At 47.7% G+C, this 26,773-nt stretch overlaps 2 protein-coding genes across 2 annotated transcripts in view; one reads left to right on the forward strand and one right to left on the reverse strand.

Moving 5' to 3' along the window:
- ANAPC11 (anaphase promoting complex subunit 11) overlaps positions 1-26,773 on the reverse strand; it is a 101,424-nt gene that overhangs the window by 57,697 nt on the left and 16,954 nt on the right. The gene's annotated exons all lie outside the window — the stretch shown is intronic.
- On the forward strand, positions 2,079-14,302 carry ALYREF (Aly/REF export factor). Its single transcript, XM_068263953.1, has 6 exons — positions 2,079-2,424; positions 6,916-7,047; positions 9,434-9,581; positions 11,620-11,683; positions 12,043-12,220; positions 13,874-14,302. Exons 1-6 carry the CDS (start codon positions 2,200-2,202, stop codon positions 13,886-13,888), a joined length of 762 nt encoding a protein of 253 aa, XP_068120054.1. The 5' UTR covers positions 2,079-2,199; the 3' UTR covers positions 13,889-14,302.

A 26,773-nucleotide genomic window follows, 5' to 3' on the forward strand; every position in this document is an offset into this window, starting at 1 on the left:
TGGCTGAGCGAGCGGTGTACTACTGTTCCCAGCAGACACAGAACAGTACACAGAATGCTATATAGTGTGGCTGAACGAGCGGTGTACTACTGTTCCCAGCAGACACAGAACAGTACACAGAATGCTATATAGTGTGGCTGAACGAGCGGTGTACCACTATTCCAAGCAGACACAGAACAGTGAACAGAATGCTATATAGTGTGGCTGAGCGAGCGGTGTACCACTATTCCCAGCAGACACAGAGTGGCAGTAAACAGAATGCTATATAGTGTGGCTGAGCGAGGTACACAGAGTGGCAGTAAACAGAATGCTATATAGTGTGGCTGAGCAAGCGGTGTACTACTATTCCCAGCAGACACAGAGTGGCAGTAAACAGAATGCTATATAGTGTGGCTGAGCGAGGTACACAGAGTGGCAGTAAACAGAATGCTGAGCGAGCGGTGTACTACTATTCCCAGCAGCGACACACAATGACTGGGGGGGACCCTGGCTAGCGTGGCTGGAGCGCGAACTACCCTGCCTGCCTACCCAAAGCTAAACCCACAGACAAATGGCGGAGATATGACGTGGTTCGGGTATTTATTTACCCGAACCACGTGACAGTTCGGCCAATCAGAGCGCGTTCGGGTCCGAACCACGTGACCCGTTCGGCCAATCACAGCGCTAGCCGAACGTTCGGGGAACGTTCGGCCATGCGCTCTTAGTTCGGCCATATGGCCGAACGGTTTGGCCGAGCACCGTCAGGTGTTCGGCCGAACTCGAACATCACCCGAACAGGGTGATGTTCTGCAGAACCCGAACAGTGGCGAACACTGTTCGCCCAACACTAATTCCCAGACATATTCCCAAACGACTTGCATGATTTTTCACACATACAAGCAAAACATTGTTTATATTATAATTTCCAATCTATAGTTGGCCGAAACTAAGTCATTCACCCACGTCTCACTATGTTCAAAACATGACTCGACTTACAAACAAATTCAACTTGAAGAGTACCTGAAGTGATAAAATGTGGAGATACTTACCTCAGGAGGGGGAGGCCTCTGGATAGTCAAAAGGCTTCCCTGATCTTCCTATGCCCCCTGCGTTCTTGGCCGGACTCTCTTTTCAGTATTTTTCAGTAGGACATTAGACTATGACTATGGCAGGAATAGATTGTGAGCTCCTCTGTGGAAACTAAAGTCAGTGACATGACTATGTACTCTGTAAAGTGCTGCAGAAGATGTCAGTGCTATATAAATACATAATAATAATATGGTAGGACATAAGACTATGACTATGGTAGAATTAGATTGTGAGCTCCTCTGAGGACAGTCAGTGACATGACTATGTACTCTGTACAGCGCTGCAGAAGATGCCAGTGCTATATAAATACATAATAATAATAATAATATGGTAGAACATTACACTATGACTTTGGTACGGATTGGATTGTAATTTCCTCTGAGGGACAGTCAGTGACATGACTATGTACTCTGTAAAGTGCTACAGAAGATAACAGTGCTATATAAATACATAATAATAATATGGTAGGAGAATAGACTATGACTATGGTAGGGATTAGAGTGTGAGCTCCTCTGAGGACAGTTAGTGACAAGACTATGTACTCTGTAAAGTGCTACAGAAGATAACAGTGCTATATAAATACATGCTAATAATAATAATCTTTGGTCTGTTTCACTTCAAGTAGTTATGATGAGCTGAGCTTTTTATGTTAAATGATTTGTGCAGCTGAAAAATTGATAAAATAATATAATAATAATCTTTGGTCTGTTTCACTTCATGTAGTTATGATGAGCTGAGCTTTTTATGTTAAATGATTTGTGCAGCTGAACAATTGATAAAATAATAAAAATAATGAATCCTCTCCATTCTGTGCTGCTCAGGCTGGTATCAGCTGCATGTGAAAGAATAATGCTAATGGGACCGCTTGCTATTAACAATAATAATAATACTGCTGTAGTGTGTTTCTGTGGGAGAACATTGTCCATCCTCTCTCTCCCCAGCAGGGGGCGCAGGTCACGTTGCAGGCAGCCCGCGCAGCAGGTGGCGCCGAGGCCGCGGTGACGTCACGACCGGAAGTGAGGTCGGGCAGCGTGAGGCGGAGCTTTATAAGCGCGGCTGTGTGGTGGCCGTTGTATTGTTGGAGCGGAAGCCGCGCCCGGGACACGCTATCGCCGTACAGCAGCCGCCAGCATGGGGGACAAGATGGACATGTCTCTGGACGACATCATCAAGCTGAACCGCAGCCAGAAGCCGGCGGGAAGGGGCCGGGGCGGCCGAGGAGGAGCCCGGGGGGGAGTCGGCCGCATGGCGGGCGGAGGAGGGGGACGAGGAGGCGGCGGTGGAGGCGGAGGGCCCCTGAGGACGAGGCCTATGCTGAACCGAGGAGGGAGGAGCCGGCCGGCGCCGTACAGCAGGGTAAGAGGAGTCGGGGCCTAGTGTGGGGGAGGGGTGAGCGCTGTGTGCGGCCTGTATACCCCGCTAACCTGCCTACACTGATCGGGGAGGCCGGGGGCGGCTGGAGCTCAGCACTGCTATCATTCCTCTATGTCTCTTATCACTGCCATGGTCAGAAGCCCTGCTAGCCTGGCTGAGCCACGTGTGTGTGTGTGTGTGTGTGTGTGTGTGTGTGTGTGGCTGCTGGAAAGTCCTGCCATGAGCAGAGCACCCCAGCCCTGGTAGCTTGGCAGAGATAGCATGGTGTGGGTACTGTAGGGGGCGATAGTCCTGCCTTGAGCAGAGCACCCCAGCCCTGGTAGCTTGGCAGAGATAGCATGGTGTGGGTACTGTAGGGGGCGATAGTCCTGCCATGAGCACCCCAGCCCTGGTAGCTTAGCAGAGATGGCATGGTGTGTGGGGCTACTGTAGGGGGTGATGGTCCTGCCATGATCAGAGCCCCCCAGCCCTGGTAGCTTGGCTGAGATTGGTGGGTACTGTAGGGGGTGATAGTCCTGCCATGAGCAGAGCACCCTAGCCCTGGTAGCTTGGCTGAGATGGCATGGTGTGTGGGGGTACTGTAGGGGGTGATGGTCCTGCCATGATCAGAGCCCCCCAGCCCTGGTAGCTTGGCAGAGATAGCATGGTGTGGGTACTGTAGGGGGCGATAGTCCTGCCATGAGCAGAGCACCCCAGCCCTGGTAGCTTGGCAGAGATAGCATGGTGTGGGTACTGTAGGGGGTGATAGTCCTGCCATGAGCAGAGCACCCCAGCCCTGGTAGCTTGGCAGAGATAGCATGGTGTGGGTACTGTAGGGGGCGATAGTCCTGCCATGAGCACCCCAGCCCTGGTAGCTAAGTAGAGATGGCATGGTGTGTGGGGCTACTGTAGGGGGTGATGGTCCTGCCATGGTCAGAGCCCCCCAGCCCTGGTAGCTTGGCTGAGATTGGTGGGTACTGTAGGGGGTGATAGTCCTGCCATGAGCAGAGCACCCTAGCCCTGGTAGCTTGGCTGAGATGGCATGGTGTGTGGGGGTACTGTAGGGGGTGATGGTCCTGCCATGATCAGAGCCCCCCAGCCCTGGTAGCTTGGCTGAGATTGGTGGTTACTGTAGGGGGTGATAGTCCTGCCATGAGCAGAGCACCCTAGCCCTGGTAGCTTGGCAGAGATGGCATGGTGTGTGGGGGTACTGTAGGGGGTGATGGTCCTGCCATGATCAGAGCCCCCAGCCCTGGTAGCTTGGTGTGTGTACTGTAGGGGGTGATAGTCCTGCCATGATCAGAGCACCCCAGCCCTGGTAGCTTGGCTGAGATTGGTGGGTACTGTAGGGGGTGATAGTCCTGCCATGAGCAGAGCCCCCTAGCCCTGGTAGCTTGGCAGAGATGGCATGGTGTGTGGGGGTACTGTAGGCGGTGATAGTCCTGCCATGATCAGAGCCCCCCAGCCCTGGTAGCTTGGCTGAGCTGGCATGGTGTGTGGGGGTACTGTAGGGGGTGATAGTCCTGCCATGATCAGAGCCCCCCCAGCCCTGGTAGCCTGGTGTGTGTACTGTAGGGGGTGATAGTCCTGCCATGATCAGAGCCCCCCAGCCCTGGTAGCTTGGCTGAGCTTGGTGTGTGGGGGTACTGTAGGGGGTGATAGTCCTGCCATGATCAGAGCCCCCCAGCCCTGGTAGCCTGATGTGTGTACTGTAGGGGGTGATAGTCCTGCCATGAGCAGAGCACCCTAGCCCTGGTAGCTTGACTGAGATTGGTGGGTACTGTAGGGGTTGATAGTCCTGCCATGAGCAGAGCACCCTAGCAGCTTGGCACAGATGGCATGGTGTGTGTGGGCACTGTAGGTGGTGATGGTCCTGCCATGAGCAGAGCCCCCCAGCCCTGGTAGCTTGGCTGAGATTGGTGTGGGTATTGGTGTTCTATATTACTACATATGTATAAGTGTGCCCACTAACAGTACAATTTTCAGTCAGGAATCGTCCAAGTGCTTAGATAAATGTGATTGGATCCTTGGCAGTAACCCTCAGTCAGGATCGGGCCATAAATCCGCAGCTTAGAGCGGTAATCCCGAGCTGGATCCAGGGAAGGTGTGTAATATGCAGGGCTCCCGCAGATCTGTCTAGCAGTATGATTGTAAGTGTTTAAAAGTTTGTAAAGAAGTTGCACCAATTTTAGACACAAATCTGGTAATAATCCTACTGCTAGGGAGGGTAACTTCTGTCAGTGAACCAATCTCACAGAAGTTTTAGAATCCTACAGTTTTTCTGCTAATCGTAGCAGTGAACTAGTTGCATACTTGCATATGGAATTAGTAATGTTGGTCAATGAGTTGATGAGCTTTTTTTTTTTTTTTATGTTTGATTGGGCAGATATTAAAGTCTTATGACATGTTACATGTCCCATCTTTGGTTGACGTCACCTCCAGATGTAAAGTGTCTTGGGATCAATACCTTGGCCTTTACCTTATGTTAGTCTACATGATTATGTTGGCCCTATGTTTGGGAGCAGGATGGTCCAGTATTTTTTTTCCATTCTTTATGGTTTTGTGTACTGTAAGATTGCAGGGCATGGTTTGCTGTGAAGGGTTTTTTTTTTTTTTTACTGTGCAGGATTGTAGTTGGCTTTTCGACTGCAGTACGTAAATGGGTTGGATGGTCTGGTTGAAATGTTTTTCTTTACAGTTTTGACCTAGAACCTTTTCCTATCTTGATCACCTTAGTGGCCTGTGTCCACCAGTGCTGAGCAAGTCATTTCACTTGGATACTGTTTAATGTTGAGTTATCACAGCTGTTCAGCAGACTGTCCATCCCCCCCTCCTGCGGGAACAATGTTGGCCTCGGTGGGGTACTAATATAAACAGGTGGCAAGTAGCCACCATCTAGAGTGACCGTTCTGCCTCTTGTGGCTAGACAAAAATGTGGGATATTGGCTATAACATCATTCCTCCTATTTCACCATCAGAATTGCTTAAACTGTTGCAAAACATTCTCCAAGTTTAATTTCCAACTGTGTAGTATGTTAAAAGTTGTGACGTGTATTGTTTTGAATTTGCAAGAGTTGTGGGAATGGATGTTATAATTTTAGATATTTCCCTTATGAACTGAGCACCTCCTATAGGCCACAAATTCATGGGTCCTGTTATTGGCAAGAGATGGCGTAGTTGCAGCAGTAACTCCATATCATGGGACATGCATGACTTGTATATTGTGAGTTTTTTGTTTTTCTGTTTTTTGACATGGTGCATTGGGGATACCTTTAATATGGTCTCTTGCATCCCTGGGGGACTTTATATTCTTATTTGAAAATGGTCTTTATTTTTTTTTTCCCTTCTTAAACCTCATCTACACGGGTAGATGAGGCTGCGATCCGGTGGCTCGATTAGCTGCCGGATCGCCTCTTCCGCGTGTGCCTGTCGCGTCCCAGCTCGCTGCGCCGGATTCGATTCCCTGCCGGCGCCGCTTATCTTCTGCTCGATTCCCTGCTGTTGTCCCCTCGCGGGGAACGAGCAGGGAATCTGCGGTGGGGAGATCCGTCCTGTCGGATCTTATCAATTGAGCTGCTGATGCTAAGCGGCATTGATAAGCCACATTGCCGCCACATCTACATGTGTAAATGCGGCTTTGGAAGCCGGTGTTTAACTGTAAAGCTGGCCATACACTGGCCCGATTTCCCGCCGATCGACAGCAGATTCAATCACTGGGATCGAATCTGCTGTCAAATCGTTCACGCAACACACTAATTTTCAATCTATTTCGGCTCGAAATAGATCGATCCCGTCACCGCGGGTAAGGAGCACATCGCTAGCGGTGTATGACCGACGCAGGTATACATTACCTAAAGCTGGCATCTTCTCCGCATCAGCATAACTTCCACTGTCACTGGGGTGACAGAAAGTTATGCTGGGATGCAGAGAAGATGCCCGGGACCAGGCTTCAGGTAATGTATGCGGGTGCCCGGGGGTGGCAGCTCAGCAGATTGTGATCGGTTTCAGGCTGAAATCGATTCACAATCTGTTTGCAGTAAAGGCAGCCATACGATCCCTCTCTAAACAGAGGGATCTATCTGTTGGTTGAATCTGATGGCAAATCGACCAGTGTATGGCTACCTTTAGTCTTTATCTAGGGCAGGTGTCTTGCTTTGAAGATTGTGTAACTGCTTCTCAAGGCTATTTACTGCTGGCTGAGGAATGTCTGATTAGCTTTGTACTTGTCTAAAATTAAATGATCTTGGTTGTGCAGTACTTCATGGTGTGTAATGTATTTTTTTTTTTTCACCTTCTTGCTTAAAACTTGTCACAATGTGTGGAGGTGATGCAAAGTTGGGCACCTTCTGGCTTTGCCCCTGATCTGGGGCAAGCAAATGGCCAGGGAAGACTACCCTCCCACTCTGCATGTTCGTTTTTTGTTTTTTACAGGGTTGAGCCATGAGGTTGGCTTTCTATAAATGTCTTAAGTTTGAATTTTTATTTTTCTTTCAGCCCAAGCAGCTTCCTGATAAATGGCAGCACGACCTGTTTGACAGTGGGTTTGGAGGAGGAGCTGGCGTGGAGACCGGAGGAAAATTACTTGTATCCAATCTGGATTTTGGCGTTTCGGATGCAGATATCCAAGTGAGTACATTCTGAGTTTACCTTAAGGACCCTTTTCCACCAGCGCGTTTGCGCTGGCTGAATCGCAAAAACGCAAACCGCTAGCGATTTTACAATTGCTACGGTTTGCTTTTTAACATAGGAATCGCGGTAGGTCATTTCCACTACCGCGATTCGTTTTTTACCGGAACGCGTGGCGGAGCGATATTTGCCGCGATTTTGCTATGCATAGCATAGCAAAATCGCGGCCGCAAAACGTCGGAATCGCTGGTTTTGTGATTCAGCAATCGCTAGCGTTCAGCGTGAACGCTAGCGACTGCAGGTGGAAAAGGGCCCTTACTGTGTTTCAGAGGAAATGAGATGTGAGATTGAGGCTGCATTCACGGTGAGACGTTGCGTTGTAATGCGATGTTAAAGTCACAACGCAAAAAAAGTGGTAATGCAGAATAACGTTGCATTACCGTCGCATACAGTAGCAGTGAACCATACAGGCGAAGTGTGTGTCTCAAATGCAATGTGGCCAAAATTGAACACATGGACCTAGTTGCGTGCCAACCTCAATGTCTACTGGCCACCTTCCTCCCTTATAAAGTTCCCTGGTGTGTAAAGGCTCTAAAGTCAATGAGTGAACAATGTCTGGCTCTTTCGGATCCATCAGCGGATCAACCAGCCTGGCACATATTGTGCTGTCAGCCACTTGTATATAATCTTCAAACTACTGTACTGTGTTCCATGGCATGGAGTATGAATTGCTGCGTGTCGTATTAAAAACACTGGTGAAAAATTATTGACTGTCTTGTCAATACTTTTTTGCCAGTGTAAAGCCCCATCTACACAATACCATTCTATTTACGATCCAATTAAATCTGACATGTCCGATCGGGATTCGATTCGCCATTGCAAAACAATGGCTAATCTAATCCCGATCGGACATGTCTGATTTAATCTGATTGTAATCTAATCTCATAAAGAATCGTATCGTGTAGATAGGGCTTTATGCTAGGTGCACACCATACAATTTTCTGTTAGATTTACCTGCCAGGTCGCCCCTTCACAAGTCAATCTGAATTTCGATCGATTTTCTGAACTTATTACTTTTTCAATTTGTTTTAAATCGATTTTTTTCATAGAACTGAATGAAAATACAACTGTTAAACTATTTTGAAATCTGTTTCCAACATGTCAGATCTGAATTTTGATCTGGCAGGTAAATCTAACAGAAAATTGTATGGTGTGTACCTTGTGTAATATCATTTGCGTGACATTGCTTATTTTGTTTGTAGGTACTTGAATCTAGTGTGGGTTGTCCTTAAAGAGGAACTGCAGTGAAAAAGTGCTTACTGTATATACTGGCATATAAGACTACTTTTTAACCCTTAAAAATATTCTGAAGAGTCGGGGGTCGTCTTATACCCCGAGAGTCAGTCCAGTCCTTATACAGCGAGCGTTCAGGTCCAGAGTTCAGTAGGGTGCCAGGCAGTTGCATTTACCTATGGTTCAGTCATCCGGTTAATAGATCCCACTCTCCATTTACCAGCTTCTTACGAGCAGCCGCTCGCGCGGGTAGCAATGCCGATTCCGGGGTCACCTGACTGGTGGCGTGCACACGTCACCAGTCAGGTGACCCCGGAAACAGCTCTGCTACCAGCGCGAGCAGCTGCTGGTAAATGGAGAGTGGGATCTATTAACAGGATGACTGAAGCCTAGGTAAATGCAACTCTGCCTGGCACCCTACTGAACTCTCTGGACCTGAACGCTTGCTGTGTAAGGACTGGACTATTAAATGGGAGAGTGCGATCTATATCTATTAACCGGATGGCTGCAGTATAGGTAATTACAACTCTGCCTGGCACCCGGCACACTCACTTACTACAGGGGTAGTCTTATACAGCGAGTATACCCCAAACTCTATATTTTAAGTGGGAAAGTTAGGGGGTCGTCTTATACGCCCAGTCGCCTTATACGCCAGTATATACGGTAATTTTTACACTTTATTAAGTCAGTCCATTGTAAAATCTTTCCTGTTCCTGATTTACATTCTGGAATTTATCACATGGCCACATCTTTACTGCTGGCACGTGAGCTCTGTAGCAGGAACTGCTTGCTTTTTGCTAGTTTGAAACTGCTGTTTCCTACAATGCAGTGTGATGTCTGGGTCCTGAAGTCACACTGTGGGAGGGGTCTCACCACAGTATCAGCCATACAGAGCGCCCTGTGATCCTACTGTGAAAGCAGCCTAAATGTTTCTTGTGGGAAAGGATATCCGCTACTAAATGGGATAAAGTGCAATCCTTGGTTACACTTCCTCTAACATGCTGAGCATTTGGTTCCTCCCTATTCTACATGTTTACTGTATTTACGTAATCTATGGTGACATGAAGTAATTGCCTGTTTTTGTGTCCCTTAGGAATTGTTTGCAGAGTTTGGCACCCTGAAAAAAGCTGCAGTACATTATGACCGGTCTGGAAGAAGTTTAGGTACTGCTGATGTGCACTTTGAACGAAAAGCTGATGCATTAAAAGCTATGAAACAGTATAATGGCGTACCGCTCGATGGTAAGTTGCAACCTATGATCTCAGGCCATAGCATTTTGTCCCCATGTGCTTTCTTATGCCTCGCTCCCCCAGTGTGCCTTGTCTTCTGCCTGTCTCTCTGCCCTGCTCCCCCAGTGTGCCTTGTCTTCTGCCTGTCTCTCTCTGCCCCGCTCCCCCTGTGTGCCTTGTCTTCTGCCTGTCTCTCTGCCCTGCTCCCCCAGTGTGCCTTGTCTGCTGCCTGTCTCTCTGCCCTGCTCCCCCAGTGTGCCTTGTCTTCTGCCTGTCTCTCTGCCCTGCTCCCCCAGTGTGCCTTGTCTTCTGCCTGTCTCTCTCTGCCCCGCTCCCCCTGTGTGCCTTGTCTTCTGCCTGTCTCTCTGCCCTGCTCCCCCAGTGTGCCTTGTCTGCTGCCTGTCTCTCTGCCCTGCTCCCCCAGTGTGCCTTGTCTTCTGCCTGTCTCTCTGCCCTGCTCCCCCAGTGTGCCTTGTCTTCTGCCTGTCTCTCTCTGCCCCGCTCCCCCTGTGTGCCTTGTCTTCTGCCTGTCTCTCTGCCCTGCTCCCCCAGTGTGCCTTGTCTGCTGCCTGTCTCTCTGCCCTGCTCCCCCAGTGTGCCTTGTCTTCTGCCTGTCTCTCTCTGCCCTGCTCCCCCAGTGTGCCTTGTCTTCTGCCTGTCTCTCTGCCCTGCTCCCCCAGTGTGCCTTGTCTTCTGCCTGTCTCTCTCTGCCCTGCTCCCCCAGTGTGCCTTGTCTTCTGCCTGTCTCTCTCTGCCCCGCTCCCCCAGTGGGCCTTGTCTTCTGCCTGTCTCTCTCTGCCCCGCTCCCCCAGTGGGCCTTGTCTTCTGCCTGTCTCTCTCTGCCCCGCTCCCCCCAGTGGGCCTTGTCTTCTGCCTGTCTCTCTCTGCCCCGCTCCCCCCAGTGGGCCTTGTCTTCTGCCTGTCTCTCTCTGCCCCGCTCCCCCCAGTGGGCCTTGTCTTCTGCCTGTCTCTCTCTGCCCCGCTCCCCCAGTGGGCCTTGTCTTCTGCCTGTCTCTCTCTGCCCCGCTCCCCCAGTGGGCCTTGTCTTCTGCCTGTCTCTCTCTGCCCCGCTCCCCCAGTGGGCCTTGTCTTCTGCCTGTCTCTCTCTGCCCTGCTCCCCCAGTGGGCCTTGTCTTCTGCCTGTCTCTCTCTGCCCCGCTCCCCCAGTGGGCCTTGTCTTCTGCCTGTCTCTCTCTGCCCCGCTCCCCCAGTGGGCCTTGTCTTCTGCCTGTCTCTCTCTGCCCTGCTCCCCCCAGTGGGCCTTGTCTTCTGCCTGTCTCTCTCTGCCCTGCTCCCCCCAGTGGGCCTTGTCTTCTGCCTGTCTCTCTCTGCCCCGCTCCCCCAGTGGGCCTTGTCTTCTGCCTGTCTCTCTCTGCCCCGCTCCCCCAGTGGGCCTTGTCTTCTGCCTGTCTTTCTCTGCCCCGCTCCCCCAGTGGGCCTTGTCTTCTGCCTGTCTTTCTCTGCCCCGCTCCCCCAGTGGGCCTTGTCTTCTGCCTGTCTCTGCCCCGCTCCCCCAGTGGGCCTTGTCTTCTGCCTGTCTCTCTCTGCCCCGCTCCCCCAGTGGGCCTTGTCTTCTGCCTGTCTCTCTCTGCCCCGCTCCCCCAGTGGGCCTTGTCTTCTGCCTGTCTCTCTCTGCCCCGCTCCCCCAGTGGGCCTTGTCTTCTGCCTGTCTCTCTCTGCCCCGCTCCCCCAGTGGGCCTTGTCTTCTGCCTGTCTCTCTCTGCCCCGCTCCCCCAGTGGGCCTTGTCTTCTGCCTGTCTCTCTGCCCCGCTCCCCCAGTGGGCCTTGTCTTCTGCCTGTCTCTCTCTGCCCCGCTCCCCCAGTGGGCCTTGTCTTCTGCCTGTCTCTCTCTGCCCCGCTCCCCCAGTGGGCCTTGTCTTCTGCCTGTCTCTCTCTGCCCCGCTCCCCCAGTGGGCCTTGTCTTCTGCCTGTCTCTCTCTGCCCCGCTCCCCCAGTGGGCCTTGTCTTCTGCCTGTCTCTCTCTGCCCCGCTCCCCCAGTGGGCCTTGTCTTTTGTCAGATGAGAAATGTTTGTTTTTTTTCTTTTCCAGGTCGTCCTATGAACATTCAATTGGTCACATCACAGATAGAATCACAGAGGAGACCGATACAGACGTAAGTGCTGTTACACCACTTCTCTTGCTTTTACTGATATATTACATTTTTAGCACCTGTAGCCTATTCCATGAATTTATTGTTTTGGCCTCTAATCTTGTAGCGATTTTGTTTGCTTTCCTGTCAGGGCAGTGATCATTCTTTCATATGGGGATGCAGGACATCAATCAGGATCTGCCCTCCTTTTTGAACTATGCAAAACATTTTTCTTTTAGTATAAAAGCACAAATTAGATTTCATATATCAAGTGCTGCGCATATCTTTTTGTTAGTGAAGGTTGCAAACCCGTGAAATGATTGCAATTGTGAACCGATGTTGCCCAGTGCCAATGTCTAATCTAAATATCCTCTTTATTGCAGTCCTGTCAGGGGTGGAATGAACAGACCAAGAGGTGGACCCGCAGGGTTCGGTGGTGGAAACAGGAGAGGTGGTGGCCGAGGTGGAAATCGGGGCCGCGGACGAGGGTTGGGGAGAAATCCAAAGCAGCAGTTATCAGCAGAAGAGTTGGATGCGCAACTTGATGCTTACAATGCCAGGGTAAGTACTGATCTTGATTGGATTGTGTAATTAGGTCTGCTTTATTGACTAATCCTTACAAATTGCTTTATAGATTAGCACAATTAAAGGTGAACCCTTCATTTAAGTTTCTTAAAGTGTGCCATAGGTGACAAGAAATGTAGTTACAGTACAAAACATTAGTATCAGGCTGTTTTTAATAGTTTTGTGTTGCTGCCTGAAAGTTAATTTCTAGGCATGCAGGTGACAGCTCCTGTCTTGTCTGTACCTTGTTGGGGCTATTGTAAACCTCACTGATGGGCAAATTACAGCCGTAAGTTTTTCCTGGCAGAATACAACTGAGGGCAGGGAGAGATACAATACATGAACTATTGACCTTTTTCGGACTCTGGCACACTTAATAGGCTGCCACTGATTAGAGACTGTAAAACATTCAACCTACTCTGTGAAAAGTAAATCTAAAAGAAAACCATGAAATGCTTAGTCATTTTTAGGAGTCGGAGGATAAATTGTTTCAATTTTTTCACCTGTGGTTCACTTTTAAAATTGACTGTAAATGCTTTTGCAAGGTGAAGGTAAACTGAGAAACCATTTGTATCCTGAAAATTACTTTTCTGGATACCATAGTTCTTAAAGCGGAATATAACCCTGCATTTCATCTTTGCTCCAAAACATTGTTTACAGCATATTATATGCAACCAGCTTTTTTTTTTTGTTTTTTTTTTTTTTTGTTTTACTAGACCAGCATTGGTTACACACAGAGCTTTAAAGAGAATCTGTACTCTAATATTCTTACAATAAAAAGCATACCATTCTATTAATTTTCTCCTGTGCCCCTCTGTGCTGTTTCTGCCACTCTCTGCTGCAATCCTGGCTTGTAATTAACAGTTTTAGGCAGTGTTTACAAACTAACCAGCTTCTAATAGGCTCAGCTAAGCATAGTGTGTGAGTCATTCAGAGTGTGCAGGGGGCCTGCAGAGAGTGTATCGCTTCTACCAATCACAAGCAGCCCTGCACATTCCACACAATCAAGCCTTAGCCCGACAAACAGGACAGAGGAAAGATACATTGATTTATTACAGAGACAGTGCAGTTAGGAAAGACTGCAGTAAGCAAGAGCAGATTAGAACAGGCATAGGAACTTATAGGATAGAAGAACTAAGGCTGAAAAATTTGTTAGTCTCTTTAAAGTGCAGTGAAATGTGGAGGCATCTGCACTTTAGATAATGTTATCTTGTGTTGTATCAAGTGAGGAATGTGACACATTCTCTGACTGGGGAGAAGCTGCTCAACAGTCAAAAGCATGTCTGCCTGAATGAATAAAACCAGTTATTAATAAAATGCAAAGTCTGCTCACAAAGCAAAAAAACTGTACTTTTGGGAACCTATAAGTAATAAATGAATACTTATGCACAGAAGCAAAGATAACCGTATGGCATATAAAGTAGGAAACGGTGTGTTGAATATGCCAGGGCTTTATACTGCTTTAAGTTGAAGAAATCTGATTTCATGCTAGTTTTTTTCAGTCAAATGCCCCTCCCCCACACAGGACTGAGATGTGACATGTCTTGTGTAGGGGCAGCTGTCCTGCCTCTTTACAGCATCTGATGCCTAAGCAACTGTTTAACTTGTGTGAGGTTCCTTCCCATGTCTCACGTCTTTCTCTCTCCGCAGATGGACACCAGCTAATCCCCTGCACTTTCATCACGGCTCTGGAAGTCCTTTCTACAGTTTTTTCCTTTTTTGGCTTTTATTTCTTTATAGATTTTAAACTCATGTAAAGTTGCTTTTTTTTTTTTTAAATTGCGCAGACCTATTTTTTTCATTTTGTACGGAGTTTCTTTCTGGGATAAATGTCTTGAGTGACACGACGGGTGAACTGTACCATACTCCTATGGAAAAAATGGCAAGTGTTTGTTCCTTCCTGTTCCCTACTGGACGTTGACGCCATGTGCTCTCTCTCTCAAAGTCAGGCGGTTGGGAGGCCTCCTGTTTCTTCTCTATGCCAATGTACAATGCTGTTTTTTTATCAACCTACCCCTGCTGCAAGGCAGGCACAGCAAGTGTTGTAATCATTAAATCCCCTTTTTTTTGGTCTGCAAACTTTTTGAGGAATTTTTTGTCTTCTTTCATTGCTCTGTTCTGTGGAGCCTTGGATCTGTCATTGGGAAGGACGTGGTATTTCTCACGTGGATTTGTAACGACTGCAAATTTCAAGAAAGGGGGGGGGGGGGGGGGGGGGGGTTGTGCCCTGCATTTGCCTTCCCTCTTTGAGGGTGTGACACTGTTAGTTCCTCCTCTTTACAATGCTGATTTGCACACCAGTCCAGCAACTGGTTGCTTAAGGCACAGATCAGTTGGATTGGTCATGTTGGCTATTGTAGGCACTGCCATAGACTGCATTGAATATTTGCAACTGTGGCATTTGGGGGTGCTTATTTTGGGTGGTGACGCGGTTTGGCTACTAGATGGCCAATCTGGAGATGTCTTAGACATAATTAAGCTTTGTGGGTTAGTGTTGGGGTGGACCAGGTTAGGAATCTATTTCATGGTTGGGGGAGAGGGGGTTAGATAGACATAAAATTAGCTAGATTAACTATTAGCAACACACTGCCCCAAGTGGACACTGAAAGCAGCTTTGTAAATATGTAAGGGGCAGACACAGCTGAGGTACAGAACATGTTTCTACTGTTGCATGATCAGTAAATTACAGAGGATCAGGCCTTTACTGTAGCTGCTGGTGGTCACACTAGGTGTACTGCTGGACTGTCTTCCAGAGGGGAGGGTGGAGGACCAACAGATAAGCAGAATGAAACCTGCTTTCCTATGGGCCTGTCAATGCACAGGGTGTCTCTCACATGACTGACATGAATCTGCTCCCAAGTGCATTGAATACCACAATAGACCAGGGGAGCAGTGCAGACTATCTGTCCTATCAAACGCTACCACCTCCATATGCGTAGTGTGTACCCAGCCTTGGATTACGGTATATGTGAGGTAATGTTGGGCGGGATTATGTTAATATATTTTAGAAACGAAGAGATCCATGCAATACCTCGGATGGGTTGTAACTGATCAGCAGCTTGTTGGTGGGTTTCTCAAAGGACTTTTGGTAACAAACATCACAATACATGTGTATGAATTCAAAGGTTTGAGTTGGGTTTATTAAGTGAATATGGTCAGTCCAGGAGTCGGCTCCACTAACTGGCTGCTGTACAATAGGCCCAAGTCACAAAGGAGCAGTAATGATGGCAAAGTAAAACATCACCATTGAAACCAAAACTTATTTTATTCAAATTTTAACAATGGCTGTTGGCATGGGAAATACTGGTTTGTGTGGTAAAACACTCATGAATGGAGATGGCAAATAAGAAACAATTTTGACTTGCATCCAATTTGCATTTGAGTAGATGGTCAATGAGGTGCAAATGGCTCCTTGCATGCAAATTCTATGCAAGTTAGTATTGGGCAGGTCTTTTGGGATTGGCTCTATTCTGAATTGCAGTAACCTTGTACTGCAAGCGAGATGTTCAGTATTTTACCCCCACTCTTCAGCAGTTTGTAAGGAAACGGCCTGTCATTTAAAGAGACTGAAGCGAGTATAAAACTCGCTTCAGCTCTTCTATTCAGCAGGGGCATGTGTGCCCCTGCTAAAATGCCGCTATCCCATGGCTAAACGGGGGTCCCTTACCCCTAAATCCCCTCGTCTACTCACGGGGATCTCTTCCTGTTTGAGGCAGGGCTAATGCACGCAGCCCTGCCTCACACGTGTCTGTCAGCACGTATCTCCGCCTCTCCCCCGCCCCTCTCAGTCTTCCTTCGCTGAGATGGATGGGGGAGAGGCGGCGATGCGCCGCTGAGGCAGGGCTGGAGCCGTTAGCCCTGCCTCAACAGCAGCAAAATCTACGACCAAGTTGGTCGTTGATTTTGCAGTAGGGAATTTGGGAGGTAAGGGACCCCTGTTCAGCTGCAGGATAGCGGCGTTTTAGCAGGGGCACACATGCCCCTGCTGAATATAAGCTCTGAAGCGGGATTTATTCTCGCTTCAGTCTCTTTAACTTGTGTCTGTCAGGGTGCCACAGAATTTTTGACTGGTGTAGTTATTACAAATGGATAGCAAAGCGCATTAGTGTAAAAGGATGCGCTTAGTAGGCTACCACGGAGTGTTCAAGTGCCCATCAAAGATGCAATCTTGATTGTACAATCTTGGTTCTACCAGAGCCATTTGGCTCTGGTATCCTTTCAGTTGCAGTGCTTAGGGGGTTAAAAGTCCACTGAAAAGCAAGCGTCAGATGCTAAGTGAGCATAACTCCACTAAGGATCTGGCTCTTGCTTTTCAGTGATGTGCAGATGCTGGGACAGAGGAGGTGGGAGTGTGAGCACCTGGCAGAAGCAGACTGTCCAGGTCACCCAAGTCACCAGGATGTATAGAAGACTGGTGGCTGACCTGCAGGAAACGAGATGTGGTCAGTATCTACTTTTAACCCGCTAAGCACTGCATATTACATTTTTACCAGAGCATTTTGGCTCTGGAATCCTTTAATATATGGTGTAGAGGCCTAAACAGTTAGGGCTCAGACACGCTAGAAGTGCTTTTTGGCCTCCAGAGCTTTGAGAGCTTTTTACCTCTCCCATTGACGGGAGTCGTGGTAAAAATCATGATTTTAATGGGAGCTGTCAAATCTCTGAAGGCCAAAAAGCACTCGGAAAAGCTCTTGGGCCCCATTCACACTTGAAAGCACCAGCTTTGCAGGAGTGATTTTTCTGTGATTTCACGCAGAAAAATCACTGAACACTGCAGCGTTTTTGTTGTTTTTTTTTATCGCATTTAGCGCTTCTATAGCACTGAAACATGTTTGCCGGGAAATCTCCTGAAAATGGTGCAGGCTACACATTGGCGATTTGCGTTAATCACCGGCAATTAACGCAAATTGCCCAAGTAAGAACAGGCCCTTAGGGTTTTACAGTGCTAGCACTTGAACGTTTTGTTGAGATCGCTGGCAAAACACTCTCGTGTGAATGGGGCCTTAGTGTGTCTGAGCCCTTAGGCTGTGTTTCCAACTTGAGTGGAGAACAGAGATTGGCTGCAATTCACTAAGATCATGCTGGAGATACGGCAAGAGAAAACTTACCACCACACCAATCTTGCCTTATTAAGGTGTAGAGAAGTTTTAACAGCGAGAGTTCTCATCACTTCAGTCCTTAAGTTACCTCCTCTGTAATTTTCACATGCAGTTAACCACCCTGGCGTTCTATTAAGATCGCCAGGGTGGCTGCGGGAGGGTTTTTTTTAAATTTAAAAAAAACTATTTCATGCAGCCAACTGAAAGTTGGCTGCATGAAAGCCCACTAGAGGGCGCTCCGGAGGCGTTCTTCCGATCGCCTCCGGCGCCCAGAATAAACAAGGAAGGCCGCAATGAGCGGCCTTCCTTGTTTTGTTTAGATCGTCGCCATAGCGACGAGCGGAGTGACGTCATGGACGTCAGCCGACGTCCTGACGTCAGCCGCCTCCGATCCAGCCCTTAGCGCTGGCCGGAACTTTTTGTTCCGGCTACGCTGGGCTCAGGCGGCTGGGGGGACCCTCTTTCGCCGCTGCTCGCGGCGAATCGCCGCAGAGCGGCGGCGATCGGGCAGCACACGCGGCTGGCAAAGTGCCGGCTGCGTGTGCTGCTCTTTATTTGAACAAAATCGGCCCAGCAGGGCCTGAGCGGCAGCCATCGGCGGTGATGGACGAGCTGAGCTCGTCCATACCGCTAAGATGGTTAATGAACAGCCTGTCTTTAACGTTAGAATTCTGGAGCTATTTGAAGAGTTTTTACCTTTAGAGATCTCACCCTAATGTAAAGACAGAAGTGTTAACTTAAAAGGGATACTGTAGGGGGGTTGGGGGGGAAATGAGTTGAACTTACCCGGGGCTTCTAGTAGTCCCCCGCAGACATCCTGTGCCCGTGCAGCCACTCGCCGATGCTCCGGCCCCGCCTCCAGTTCACTTCTGGAATTTCAGACTTTAAAGTCTGAACCACTGTGCCTGCGTTGCCGTGTCAATCCCGCTGATGTCACAGGAGCATACCTACGCAGGCCCAGTATGGTCTGTCTGCGCAGTGCGCTCCTGGTGACATCAGGGTAAGTGAGGACACTGCAATGCAGGCACAGTGGTTTTAAGACTTTAAAGTCTGACATTCTAGAAGTGAACCGGAGGCGGGGCTGGAGCATCGGTGAGTGGCTGCGCGGGCATAGGATGTCTGCAGGGGACCATTAGAAGCCCCGGGTAAGGTAAACTCATTTTCACCTGACACCCCCCACCTACAGTATCCCTTTAAGGCTTGCTTAAGGTAAAATGTTTCCCGAATACGACATGCCTCATCACCATGGTGATATCTATAGAAACGTTATTAAAGACAGGAGATAAGCTTAGTGAATTGATGACATTATCTGTTCTCTGCATCATGGCGAAACTCAGTGAGCTGGTCACACTTGGTACTCTGCAATGGATCCACTGCAGTAAGCAGTCCATGGATGGATCACTTTCCCCCAAATGGGGTAATGCACCTGCCCTGAGCTCCAGCCGTGCCACAGTGGACACTACACAATCTGCTCCCGCTGGCCATGTATTCAGCAGCAGGTGGGAACCAAGCCTTAAAGTGAACTTCCAGACTAAAAAGCTACTCGGCAGCACTGAAAAGGCTTGGTGTTTCTTTAAGTTTCATAGCATCAGAACTTTGCTTTTCTTACCCTAACCTCATTTTTAGCTGCATGGAAGAAAACTGCCCTGGCATTTTTCCCCTGATGCTGTGCAAAGCATGAGATTTCTGATGTTCTCCTTCTGCTGGTTTGGTGCAATTTCTTTTTTCAAATGTTATCTGAAGCCTAGAGTGTGCAGCTGGGAGGGGTGATCAGGACACAGGAATTGTCTCATGCTCCCTGTCACCGCCTTTCAACCAAAAAGATGGCTGCCCCATTAAATCACAAACCTTTGCAGTTCTTTTAAAACAGGGTGGGTAAGATTATATTGCCTAAGTAATGTAACTTAATGACAGTGCTTGTTTAGGCTGGAGTTCCTCTTTAATATATGGACACTTTATGTAGTCCCTCATTAGAGGTTGTTTGTACCATTAATGGGCACCCGGGAGTGCTCCCCAAGGACTTAGGCCTCTTTTCCACAAACTGTTTACAGGCAGTGAAATGTCTCTCAAACTCTAACTGCTGACTGCTGCCTGGTAACTGCTTGCTGAGCACAGTTTGTGGAAAGGAGGCTTTACTAAACAGGCTAGAGCAATTCTTTTTGTCTTACATTGAAGCCAGGAGTGAATCAAATGTCCTATGCATGCACTAATAAATTTAAATACCCTAGCACAGTGTTCTCCCCCCCCCCCCCCAACCCTGTCCTCAGGGCCCCTCAGCAGTGCATAATTTGTGGAAATCCACAGAGGTGGTTAATCAGCTCTGCTGAGCCACTAATTACCTCACCTGTGCATGTTTGTGGTTTTCTGCAAAACATGCACTGTTGGTGGTACTTGAGGACAGGGTTGGAACTCTGAGCTAGCAATCCTTAACCTACTGCTTCAAATGGTGAATCTGTGCTTAAAAGGCAATGGTCTCAATTCACTAAGCAGTTTAGAGTAGTCTACTGATGGGTTTTTAGTCTACTGATGCTTTGGTGATGGTTAGACCTGGTCTAAAACATTTGGTGATTAGGTCTGTAAAGCAGGGGAAATGATCAAGAGGCAATTCTCAAAGGCAAATGAGTAACCACACCCACTTTTTCTGACAGATTAGAGAAGCGGATTTCTGTCGGTAAAGTACTTCTGTGTGGATGGAACCTTTTGAATTAATTGTGCAGGAGTTTAACTGCTTGCCGACTGCGTCACACTGATGGGCGTGGCGGTAGCCGCAGGACAGCCTAAAGCCAATCGCCGTAAAGTCCTGGGGCAGCAGTTTGCAGGAGATTGTGCACATCTCCTGCTTGGTGGGTGGAGCTCCAACTTCATTCTACGAGCGGTATTTTGCCGTGTAATTACATGTACAGCGGTGCGATCAGCAGCAGTGCTGTACTGGACAGCTGTATAACACGGCTGTCCCCCTGGGGGATGAGAGAGCGATCAGCTCTCATAGGCAGAAGCCTATGACAGCCGATCACTGAGATTAGCTGGGGGAGGGGGTTGTAAAAAAAAAAAAAAATTACAGATGGGGCGATCAGACCCCACCAACAGAGAGCTCTGTTGGTGGGGGGGAAAGCACTTGTGTGGTGTGTTGTGCAGCCCTGCAGCTTGGCCTTAAAACTGCAGTGGCCACTTAAAGTGATCCTCCGGACTAAAATTGACTCAGCAGCACTGAAAAGGCTTGGTGTTTCTTTAACAGTTTCACAGCATCAGAACTTTGTTTCTCCTATACAAGCCTCATTTTTAGCTGCACAGAAGAAAACTGCCCAGGCGGGTTTCCCCTGATGCTGTGCAAAGCATGATGGGATTTCTGATATCATTCTGCTGTTTTTTTACATTTTGAATATGACATTTGAAGCCTAGCGTGTGCAGCTGGGAGGGGTGATCAGGACAGTTGGAACTGTTGCATGCTCCCTGTCACCTCCTTTCAACCAAAAAGATGGCAGCCCCCATGAATCACAAACATTTGCCTGTTCTTTTAAAACAGGGTGGGTAAGAGATTATATTACCTATCTATTCTAATGTAACTTGACAGTATGTTTGTTTAGGCTGAAGTTCCCCTTTAAGTAGAAAATAGCCTGGTCACTAGGGGGGTTTAACACCATGGTTCTCAAGAGGTTAACTGTATGCAGAGGAGAGCTCATCAGAGGAGAAGGATGTCAACCATAGCTACTCGTTTGTGAATTGCGTCTTTTGATCATTTCCCCTGCTTTACCGATCTAATTACCGAATGTTTTAGACCAGGTCTAAAACATTCAGTAATGAATTCCCCTTTGAGGCAACTGACCAAAACAGCAGTAGACTGAAAACCATCAGACTAGTCTAAACAGCAGTAGACTGAAAACCATCAGACTAGTCTAAACTGCTTAGTGCAGAGCTCCCCAACATTGTCCTCAAGGCCCACCAACAGTACATGTTTTGCAGGAAACCACAAGCATGCACAGGTGAGGTAATTAGTGTCTCAGTAGAGCTGATGTGGATTTCCACAAAACGTGCACTGTTGGTGGGCCTTGAGGACAGGGTTGGGGAGCACTGCCTTAGTGGATTGAGGCCTATGTGAGTTGTGAAAACCCTGTGCACTGATGTTAAACGTGGATTTTATAATGCCCCAATGCATAAATGGATGAGCTTTGAGACCCGGCGAGTGCTACCCCAGTGGGTCCATGAGGGTGGTCCCAATTGTGGCATTGGAATTGCAAAACTCTGCTTGCTGTATTTTGGGAGCAACCACATCAGTGGCAGCACTTCTGCAATTTGGTAAATGGTGACTGCTTTTTATATTTGCTGCAAAGCACTCCTAGTGGGTCTCAAGCCTAATGCTAGGTACACACGAGACAATTTTCTGACAGATTTACTGTCAGATCGACTATTTCCAACAGATCTCATCTGATTTTCAATCAACATTTGACCATAAATCTCAAATTGTATTGTGTGTAACTAGAATTTTTTGTGGCTAGAGCCCAGGTGCTTGGGAATTATCTAGCACTGGGTGTTTTCTAACCCTTTGTAGCTGTCATGCTTGGGAGAAGCAGAAAGGTACCAGACTGTGTGAGACAGCAGCATTGTTATTTGGATGACTCTCTTAGCGCTTCATGCTACATTCTATCCTCCTGACACTTCCTCTGTTGCAGCAGCAGTGCCAGCTGTGACGGAGGGAGTGTCTGAAGGGTGGCGTGCAGGAACAAGAGCCAGTTATTCAGGTAATGAATGGAGGAGTATTAGAGTCATCACTGCACAGCAATCTCATACTTGGCGGCACCATATCAATTCTACCCAAGAGTGTTTATAAGTGGACTATTTTGGATGGGGCCAGCTTAGTTCAGGGTAATGCCTCCCACTCTCTGGGCCCTGAGTAGCAGGACTAAGCTGTACTCATCACAGCAATCATTCCATATATAAATGGGGATGTTCATCCAAATACAGTAGTCTTGATTAACTGTAACAGGGATTGGCTGCTGGATAAGTGTGGTGTCTAGTTGCTTGAGACTCAATGTCAGTGATGTAGTCATGAGTTCTGAAGGACTTAAATTTGTGATTTAAATGAGGCTTAATTGTCTCAGCTGTGCAGCTGGATGACAAGGGGTTAGTTATCCATAAATCTGTGTCCTCTCTACGCTCCAAATAGCTTGCATGTGTCTTATTGGATGTATTGTAAGCCTCACTACGAGCACTTCCTCCAAGCCAGAAGGAGAAAGAGTGCGGTGGTGAGGCTTGCAACGTGTCCAATAGGATGCATGGAAGCTATTTGGAGTGTAGGGAGGACGATGGATTTATGGGTGGGTAACCCCTTGTCATCCAGCTGCACAGCTGAGGCAATTAAGCCTCATTTAAATCACAAATTAAAGTCTTTAGGGACTTGTGACTACTCGTGAGCACATCACTGCTCAATGTTAAAAAATAGTCCTAGATAATACAGTTCTATACTCCACTTTATAGACTCCATGAACTCTTTATTAAATAATAAAATTCATTAAGTGAAAGTATATTAACCTTGGTGGGCTTGAACCTGCAGAGCCCACAAACCACCTTTTAGTTTCCTTCACCACCGAGTACTGCCAGCTTTTTGTGCTGGTTAGGAGCACTTGAATCGAAGCTCGGGTACAAAATTGGATACTTAAAGGGAAGTCTAATGCTACGTACACACATGCGACAACGATCGTTCATTGAGAACGACGAACGAACTTTTAATTGATGAAAGAACGACCTATGTAAAGATAGTTTTAAAAGGTGTGTAACGATCTGATCGTTAGAACGAACGTTACATCATGTAAAGCAACTATTGCGCCTGCGCATAAAAATGAGAAGTTTCACAGAGAAATAGTGAAATGCGCATGTCAAGCCTAGTACGAACGACCGTTTCCAACGATGTGCTACTTTTGCAAACGATCGTCGTTGGTTAAAATCCGCCGAGACAGAACTTACTTTTGTAGCGATTTGGCTCGTTCGTCGTTTGCCTTAATAGTCGGTGGTTCGTTTTTTGTAACGATCGTCGTTGGTAAAGATCGGGGAACGATCGTTACAAACGACTATAGTCGCATGTGTGTACGCACCTCTAGGCTCCTATTGAGGCTTCTCACCTACTCTGGTGTCTCTCATAGTTGAGTGCGGCTCCCCAGAATCATATCGGGGCTGCACAGTAGCTGACTGAGGGGGCATGTGCAGGAAGCTGGAGCCATGTGCTCCATGGTGACTGCATGGGCAGGCTTCAGGAAGAGGAGCTGTGCCGCCCTGATGTGGGACAATGGAGTAGCCAGGGAAGCCTCCATAGGATCATGAGGCTTTCCTCTTGTTCTCGATGCAGTGTTCCCCAACCCTGTCCTCCAGGCCCACCAACAGTGCATGTTTTGTGGAAATTCAGAGGTAGTTCATCAGCTCTGCTGAGACATTAGTGATGCTCTCAAGAGTACTTACTTGTTCAAATGAGGTTTAATTGCTGCAGCTGGATGAGAATGGGTTATTTACCCATAATTCTGCCATCCTTCCTGTGTTCCAACTAGGGTTGCAACGGTATGAAAATTCACGGTATGATAACCGTCAAAAAAAATACCACGGTATACGGTATTACGCAATTATTCTCATTACAATTACCCTTATAAAAATGAGAAAAGGTCAAAGTTGAACAAACTCTTCCTTATTAAACCATTAATGGTTAGGGTCCTCCTGTCATGCTTGAAATATTTACTCTTCTAAATGTCAAAAAAAACAATACCAAAAGTAAATCTCATTCTCCCCGTGTCACATGACTGCCTATGGCAGAGAGGGCAGATAATAAGGCCATTAGAAAGCACAGTAGGTTAATATGTCTGCTTCCATGAATCAGGAAGTAGAAACTGTACAGATTTATTTTAGGATTTGTATTAGCTGTGATAAAAAGAAATTGCTGTTGCATATCTTTGAGCAAAGAGGAGGACGTTTTGAGTTCAGGTCCACTTCAAAAATGCTGGTGGTACACTTTACTATACACCTTAAAGTGTACCAGAGATGAAGCATAGTGAAAGTTTTATATATACCTGCGGCTTCCTCCAGCCCCATCATGCGCACAGATCCCTCCCACGCCGCCATCCTCAGCCTTTTCTATTGCTGGTATTGAGTCCGGTAACTTCAGCCAGTCGCGGCCAGTCTGAGCATGCGCAGTGCGTTCTCTGCAGCGGAGAATAATACTACGCAGACGTACTATTTTCTGCAAGAGATGGAGGGAGCGCACTGCGCATGCGTAAAACTGGCCGCGACTGGCCGAAATTACTGGACTCAGTAACAGCGATAGAAAAGGCTGAGGATGGCGGCGTGGGAGGGATCTGTGCGCATGATGGGGCTGGAGGAAGCCGCAGGTATATATAAAACTTTCACTATGCTGCGTCTCTGGTTTCCTTTAAAGAATACCAGAGCTGAAAAATAAAATGCAAATGGGTGGAGCGGACATGAATTAGGTGAAGTCCTGTGCTAAGCCACTGCGGACGATTTCTTTAAAAAGTAGGGGGACTGAGTAGAACAGGGGGGAGTGGTGGGCATGAGGACACATGACATTACACAAACACACGTACATCAGGCAGACACCACACACACACACAACACACACACCAATCCGGCAGACATCCATCCATCCGGCAGACATCAATCCATCCATCCATCCATCAGGCAGACATCCATCCGGCAGACATCACTCAGACATCACACATACATCAGGCAGACATCACACACACACATGCCATACATATACACACTAGCTGCATTCATACAAACACAGCACCTCTCACACAGCAACACTGCTTATCTGGTGTCATAAGCTTCAGCTTCTCCACGTGCAGTGCGTCTCTCGCTCCTTCTCCCGGGCGGGCGGCATACTCCTTTTCATGGGGGAGGAGAGCTGGACATTCCTTTGAACACTGATCTGTATCAGTGTTTATGTCAGCTCTGCAGTCGGGGGAGGCAGGGGGCTGCATGCATCTAGCAGGAGGGAGAACGGGCTGTAGCCTTTTCTCATTTGCCGTATTTATTTAGCAGGAATGACCTGGTGACTCCCCCTCTGCCTTTGTGGTACAGTCCACAATAAAAAGAAACCACAAGCAGATACATTGCTGGGGAAATGCGTGGCCGCGTCATCACAGGACGCGCATCACCACCCAGCTCCTGCACTCATGTTGACAAGCCTCCCGCAATCAGAAACTAGCTTTGGGAGCTTGCCTTCGTTACAAAGGGAGACACAGAGCAGGACAATGCCGGAGCAGTGGCGGGGATGCGGAAATACAGCAAAAACCGGTATTTCCTAAAAGTGATTACCGTGATTACCGTGCTTAGTAAAACCGTGGTATACCGTAATACCGGTAAATCGCGGCAACCCTAGTTCCAACAGCTTGCATGTGTCCTATTGGTCGTGTTGAAAGCTTTACCAAGGTTTGCACTTCCTCCTCCAAGCTGGAAGTGAGAGCATCACTATGAGACACTAATTACCCCACCTGTGAATGTTAGTGGGTTTCTGCAGAACATGTACTGGTGGTGGGCCTTGAGGATAGGGTTGGGGAACTCTGCTTACTGTTTAGCAGAATATGGGCTTTCATGAGACTGCAAGGCATTGCTGTTAAACTAGCTCTAGAGAAGCGTTGGGTTCTCCTGAATGTATGCGTGAAATCACAGCCGGGAGATATGGGCGCTGGATACAGCTGATATATGGCTTACCCTGCTCCTGCACAAGTCCTGGAGGCATTAATTACTATACCCCCTCCACGTCCATGTGGATGTGAATGATGCAATTCAGCTGCCAGCTATTGCTGGTGGCCACTTTTAGTGTTTTAAAAGTAACTTCAGCTCTGTATTCTGACTGCAACGAAGTTGCTCACTGTGCGCAACTATATTGGTTTTACTTGTGAAAAAGTTTACACAAATAATGACTGACATTTCATTTAGGCCTCGTTCAGTTTGCGTTGGCCATTTTTGGAGGTTTTTTTTTCTCCTCCTGGTGCTCAGGTGGGCACTGCGGTTTTTGTAAAGCGCTTTTTCAGAGTGATTGTGTTTTTGTTTTTTTCCACTACGACGCAAGTCCGGAAGTGAACTCTTTGACCCGGAAAAGAATAAATACAATGTAATTCTTGAAGTGAACGCAATTGCTGCACAAAGTGATTTTGTGAGCGTTTGGCGTTTCTCCTATACCTTCCACTGAGTCGAATTTTCCCCAAAATGATCCACGCACTGCTTTGCTGCCCACATAGCGTATGACCTGCGCTGATATGAATCTTCTCATAGGCATTTATTGCACAAGCGTTTGGCAGGTGATTTTTTTTTTAATTGCCTGCATGTAAAAAAAAAAAGGTTGAACGCACCTCCAGTGTTAACGAACTCTATAGATGCAATATCATAGCAAATGGGCAAAACATAATGCCTGTTTCTATTCCCAAAATAGAATGCAGCTGGATTGTCTCAT

The sequence above is a fragment of the Hyperolius riggenbachi genome, chromosome 12 (assembly GCF_040937935.1).
Source record: "Hyperolius riggenbachi isolate aHypRig1 chromosome 12, aHypRig1.pri, whole genome shotgun sequence".
Taxonomy (NCBI): Eukaryota; Metazoa; Chordata; class Amphibia; order Anura; family Hyperoliidae; genus Hyperolius; species Hyperolius riggenbachi.

What these genes read in the sequence shown, in the direction of transcription:
- ALYREF (XM_068263953.1), top strand. Translation starts at nt 2,200, where the DNA reads ATGGGGGACAAGATGGACATGTCTCTGGACGACATCATCAAGCTGAAC. An exon ending in TTTCGGATGCAGATATCCAA is followed by an intron (nt 7,048 to 9,433) that starts GTGAGTACATTC and finishes TGTGTCCCTTAG; the next exon opens with GAATTGTTTGCAGAGTTTGG. An exon ending in TAATGGCGTACCGCTCGATG is followed by an intron (nt 9,582 to 11,619) that starts GTAAGTTGCAAC and finishes TTTCTTTTCCAG; the next exon opens with GTCGTCCTATGAACATTCAA.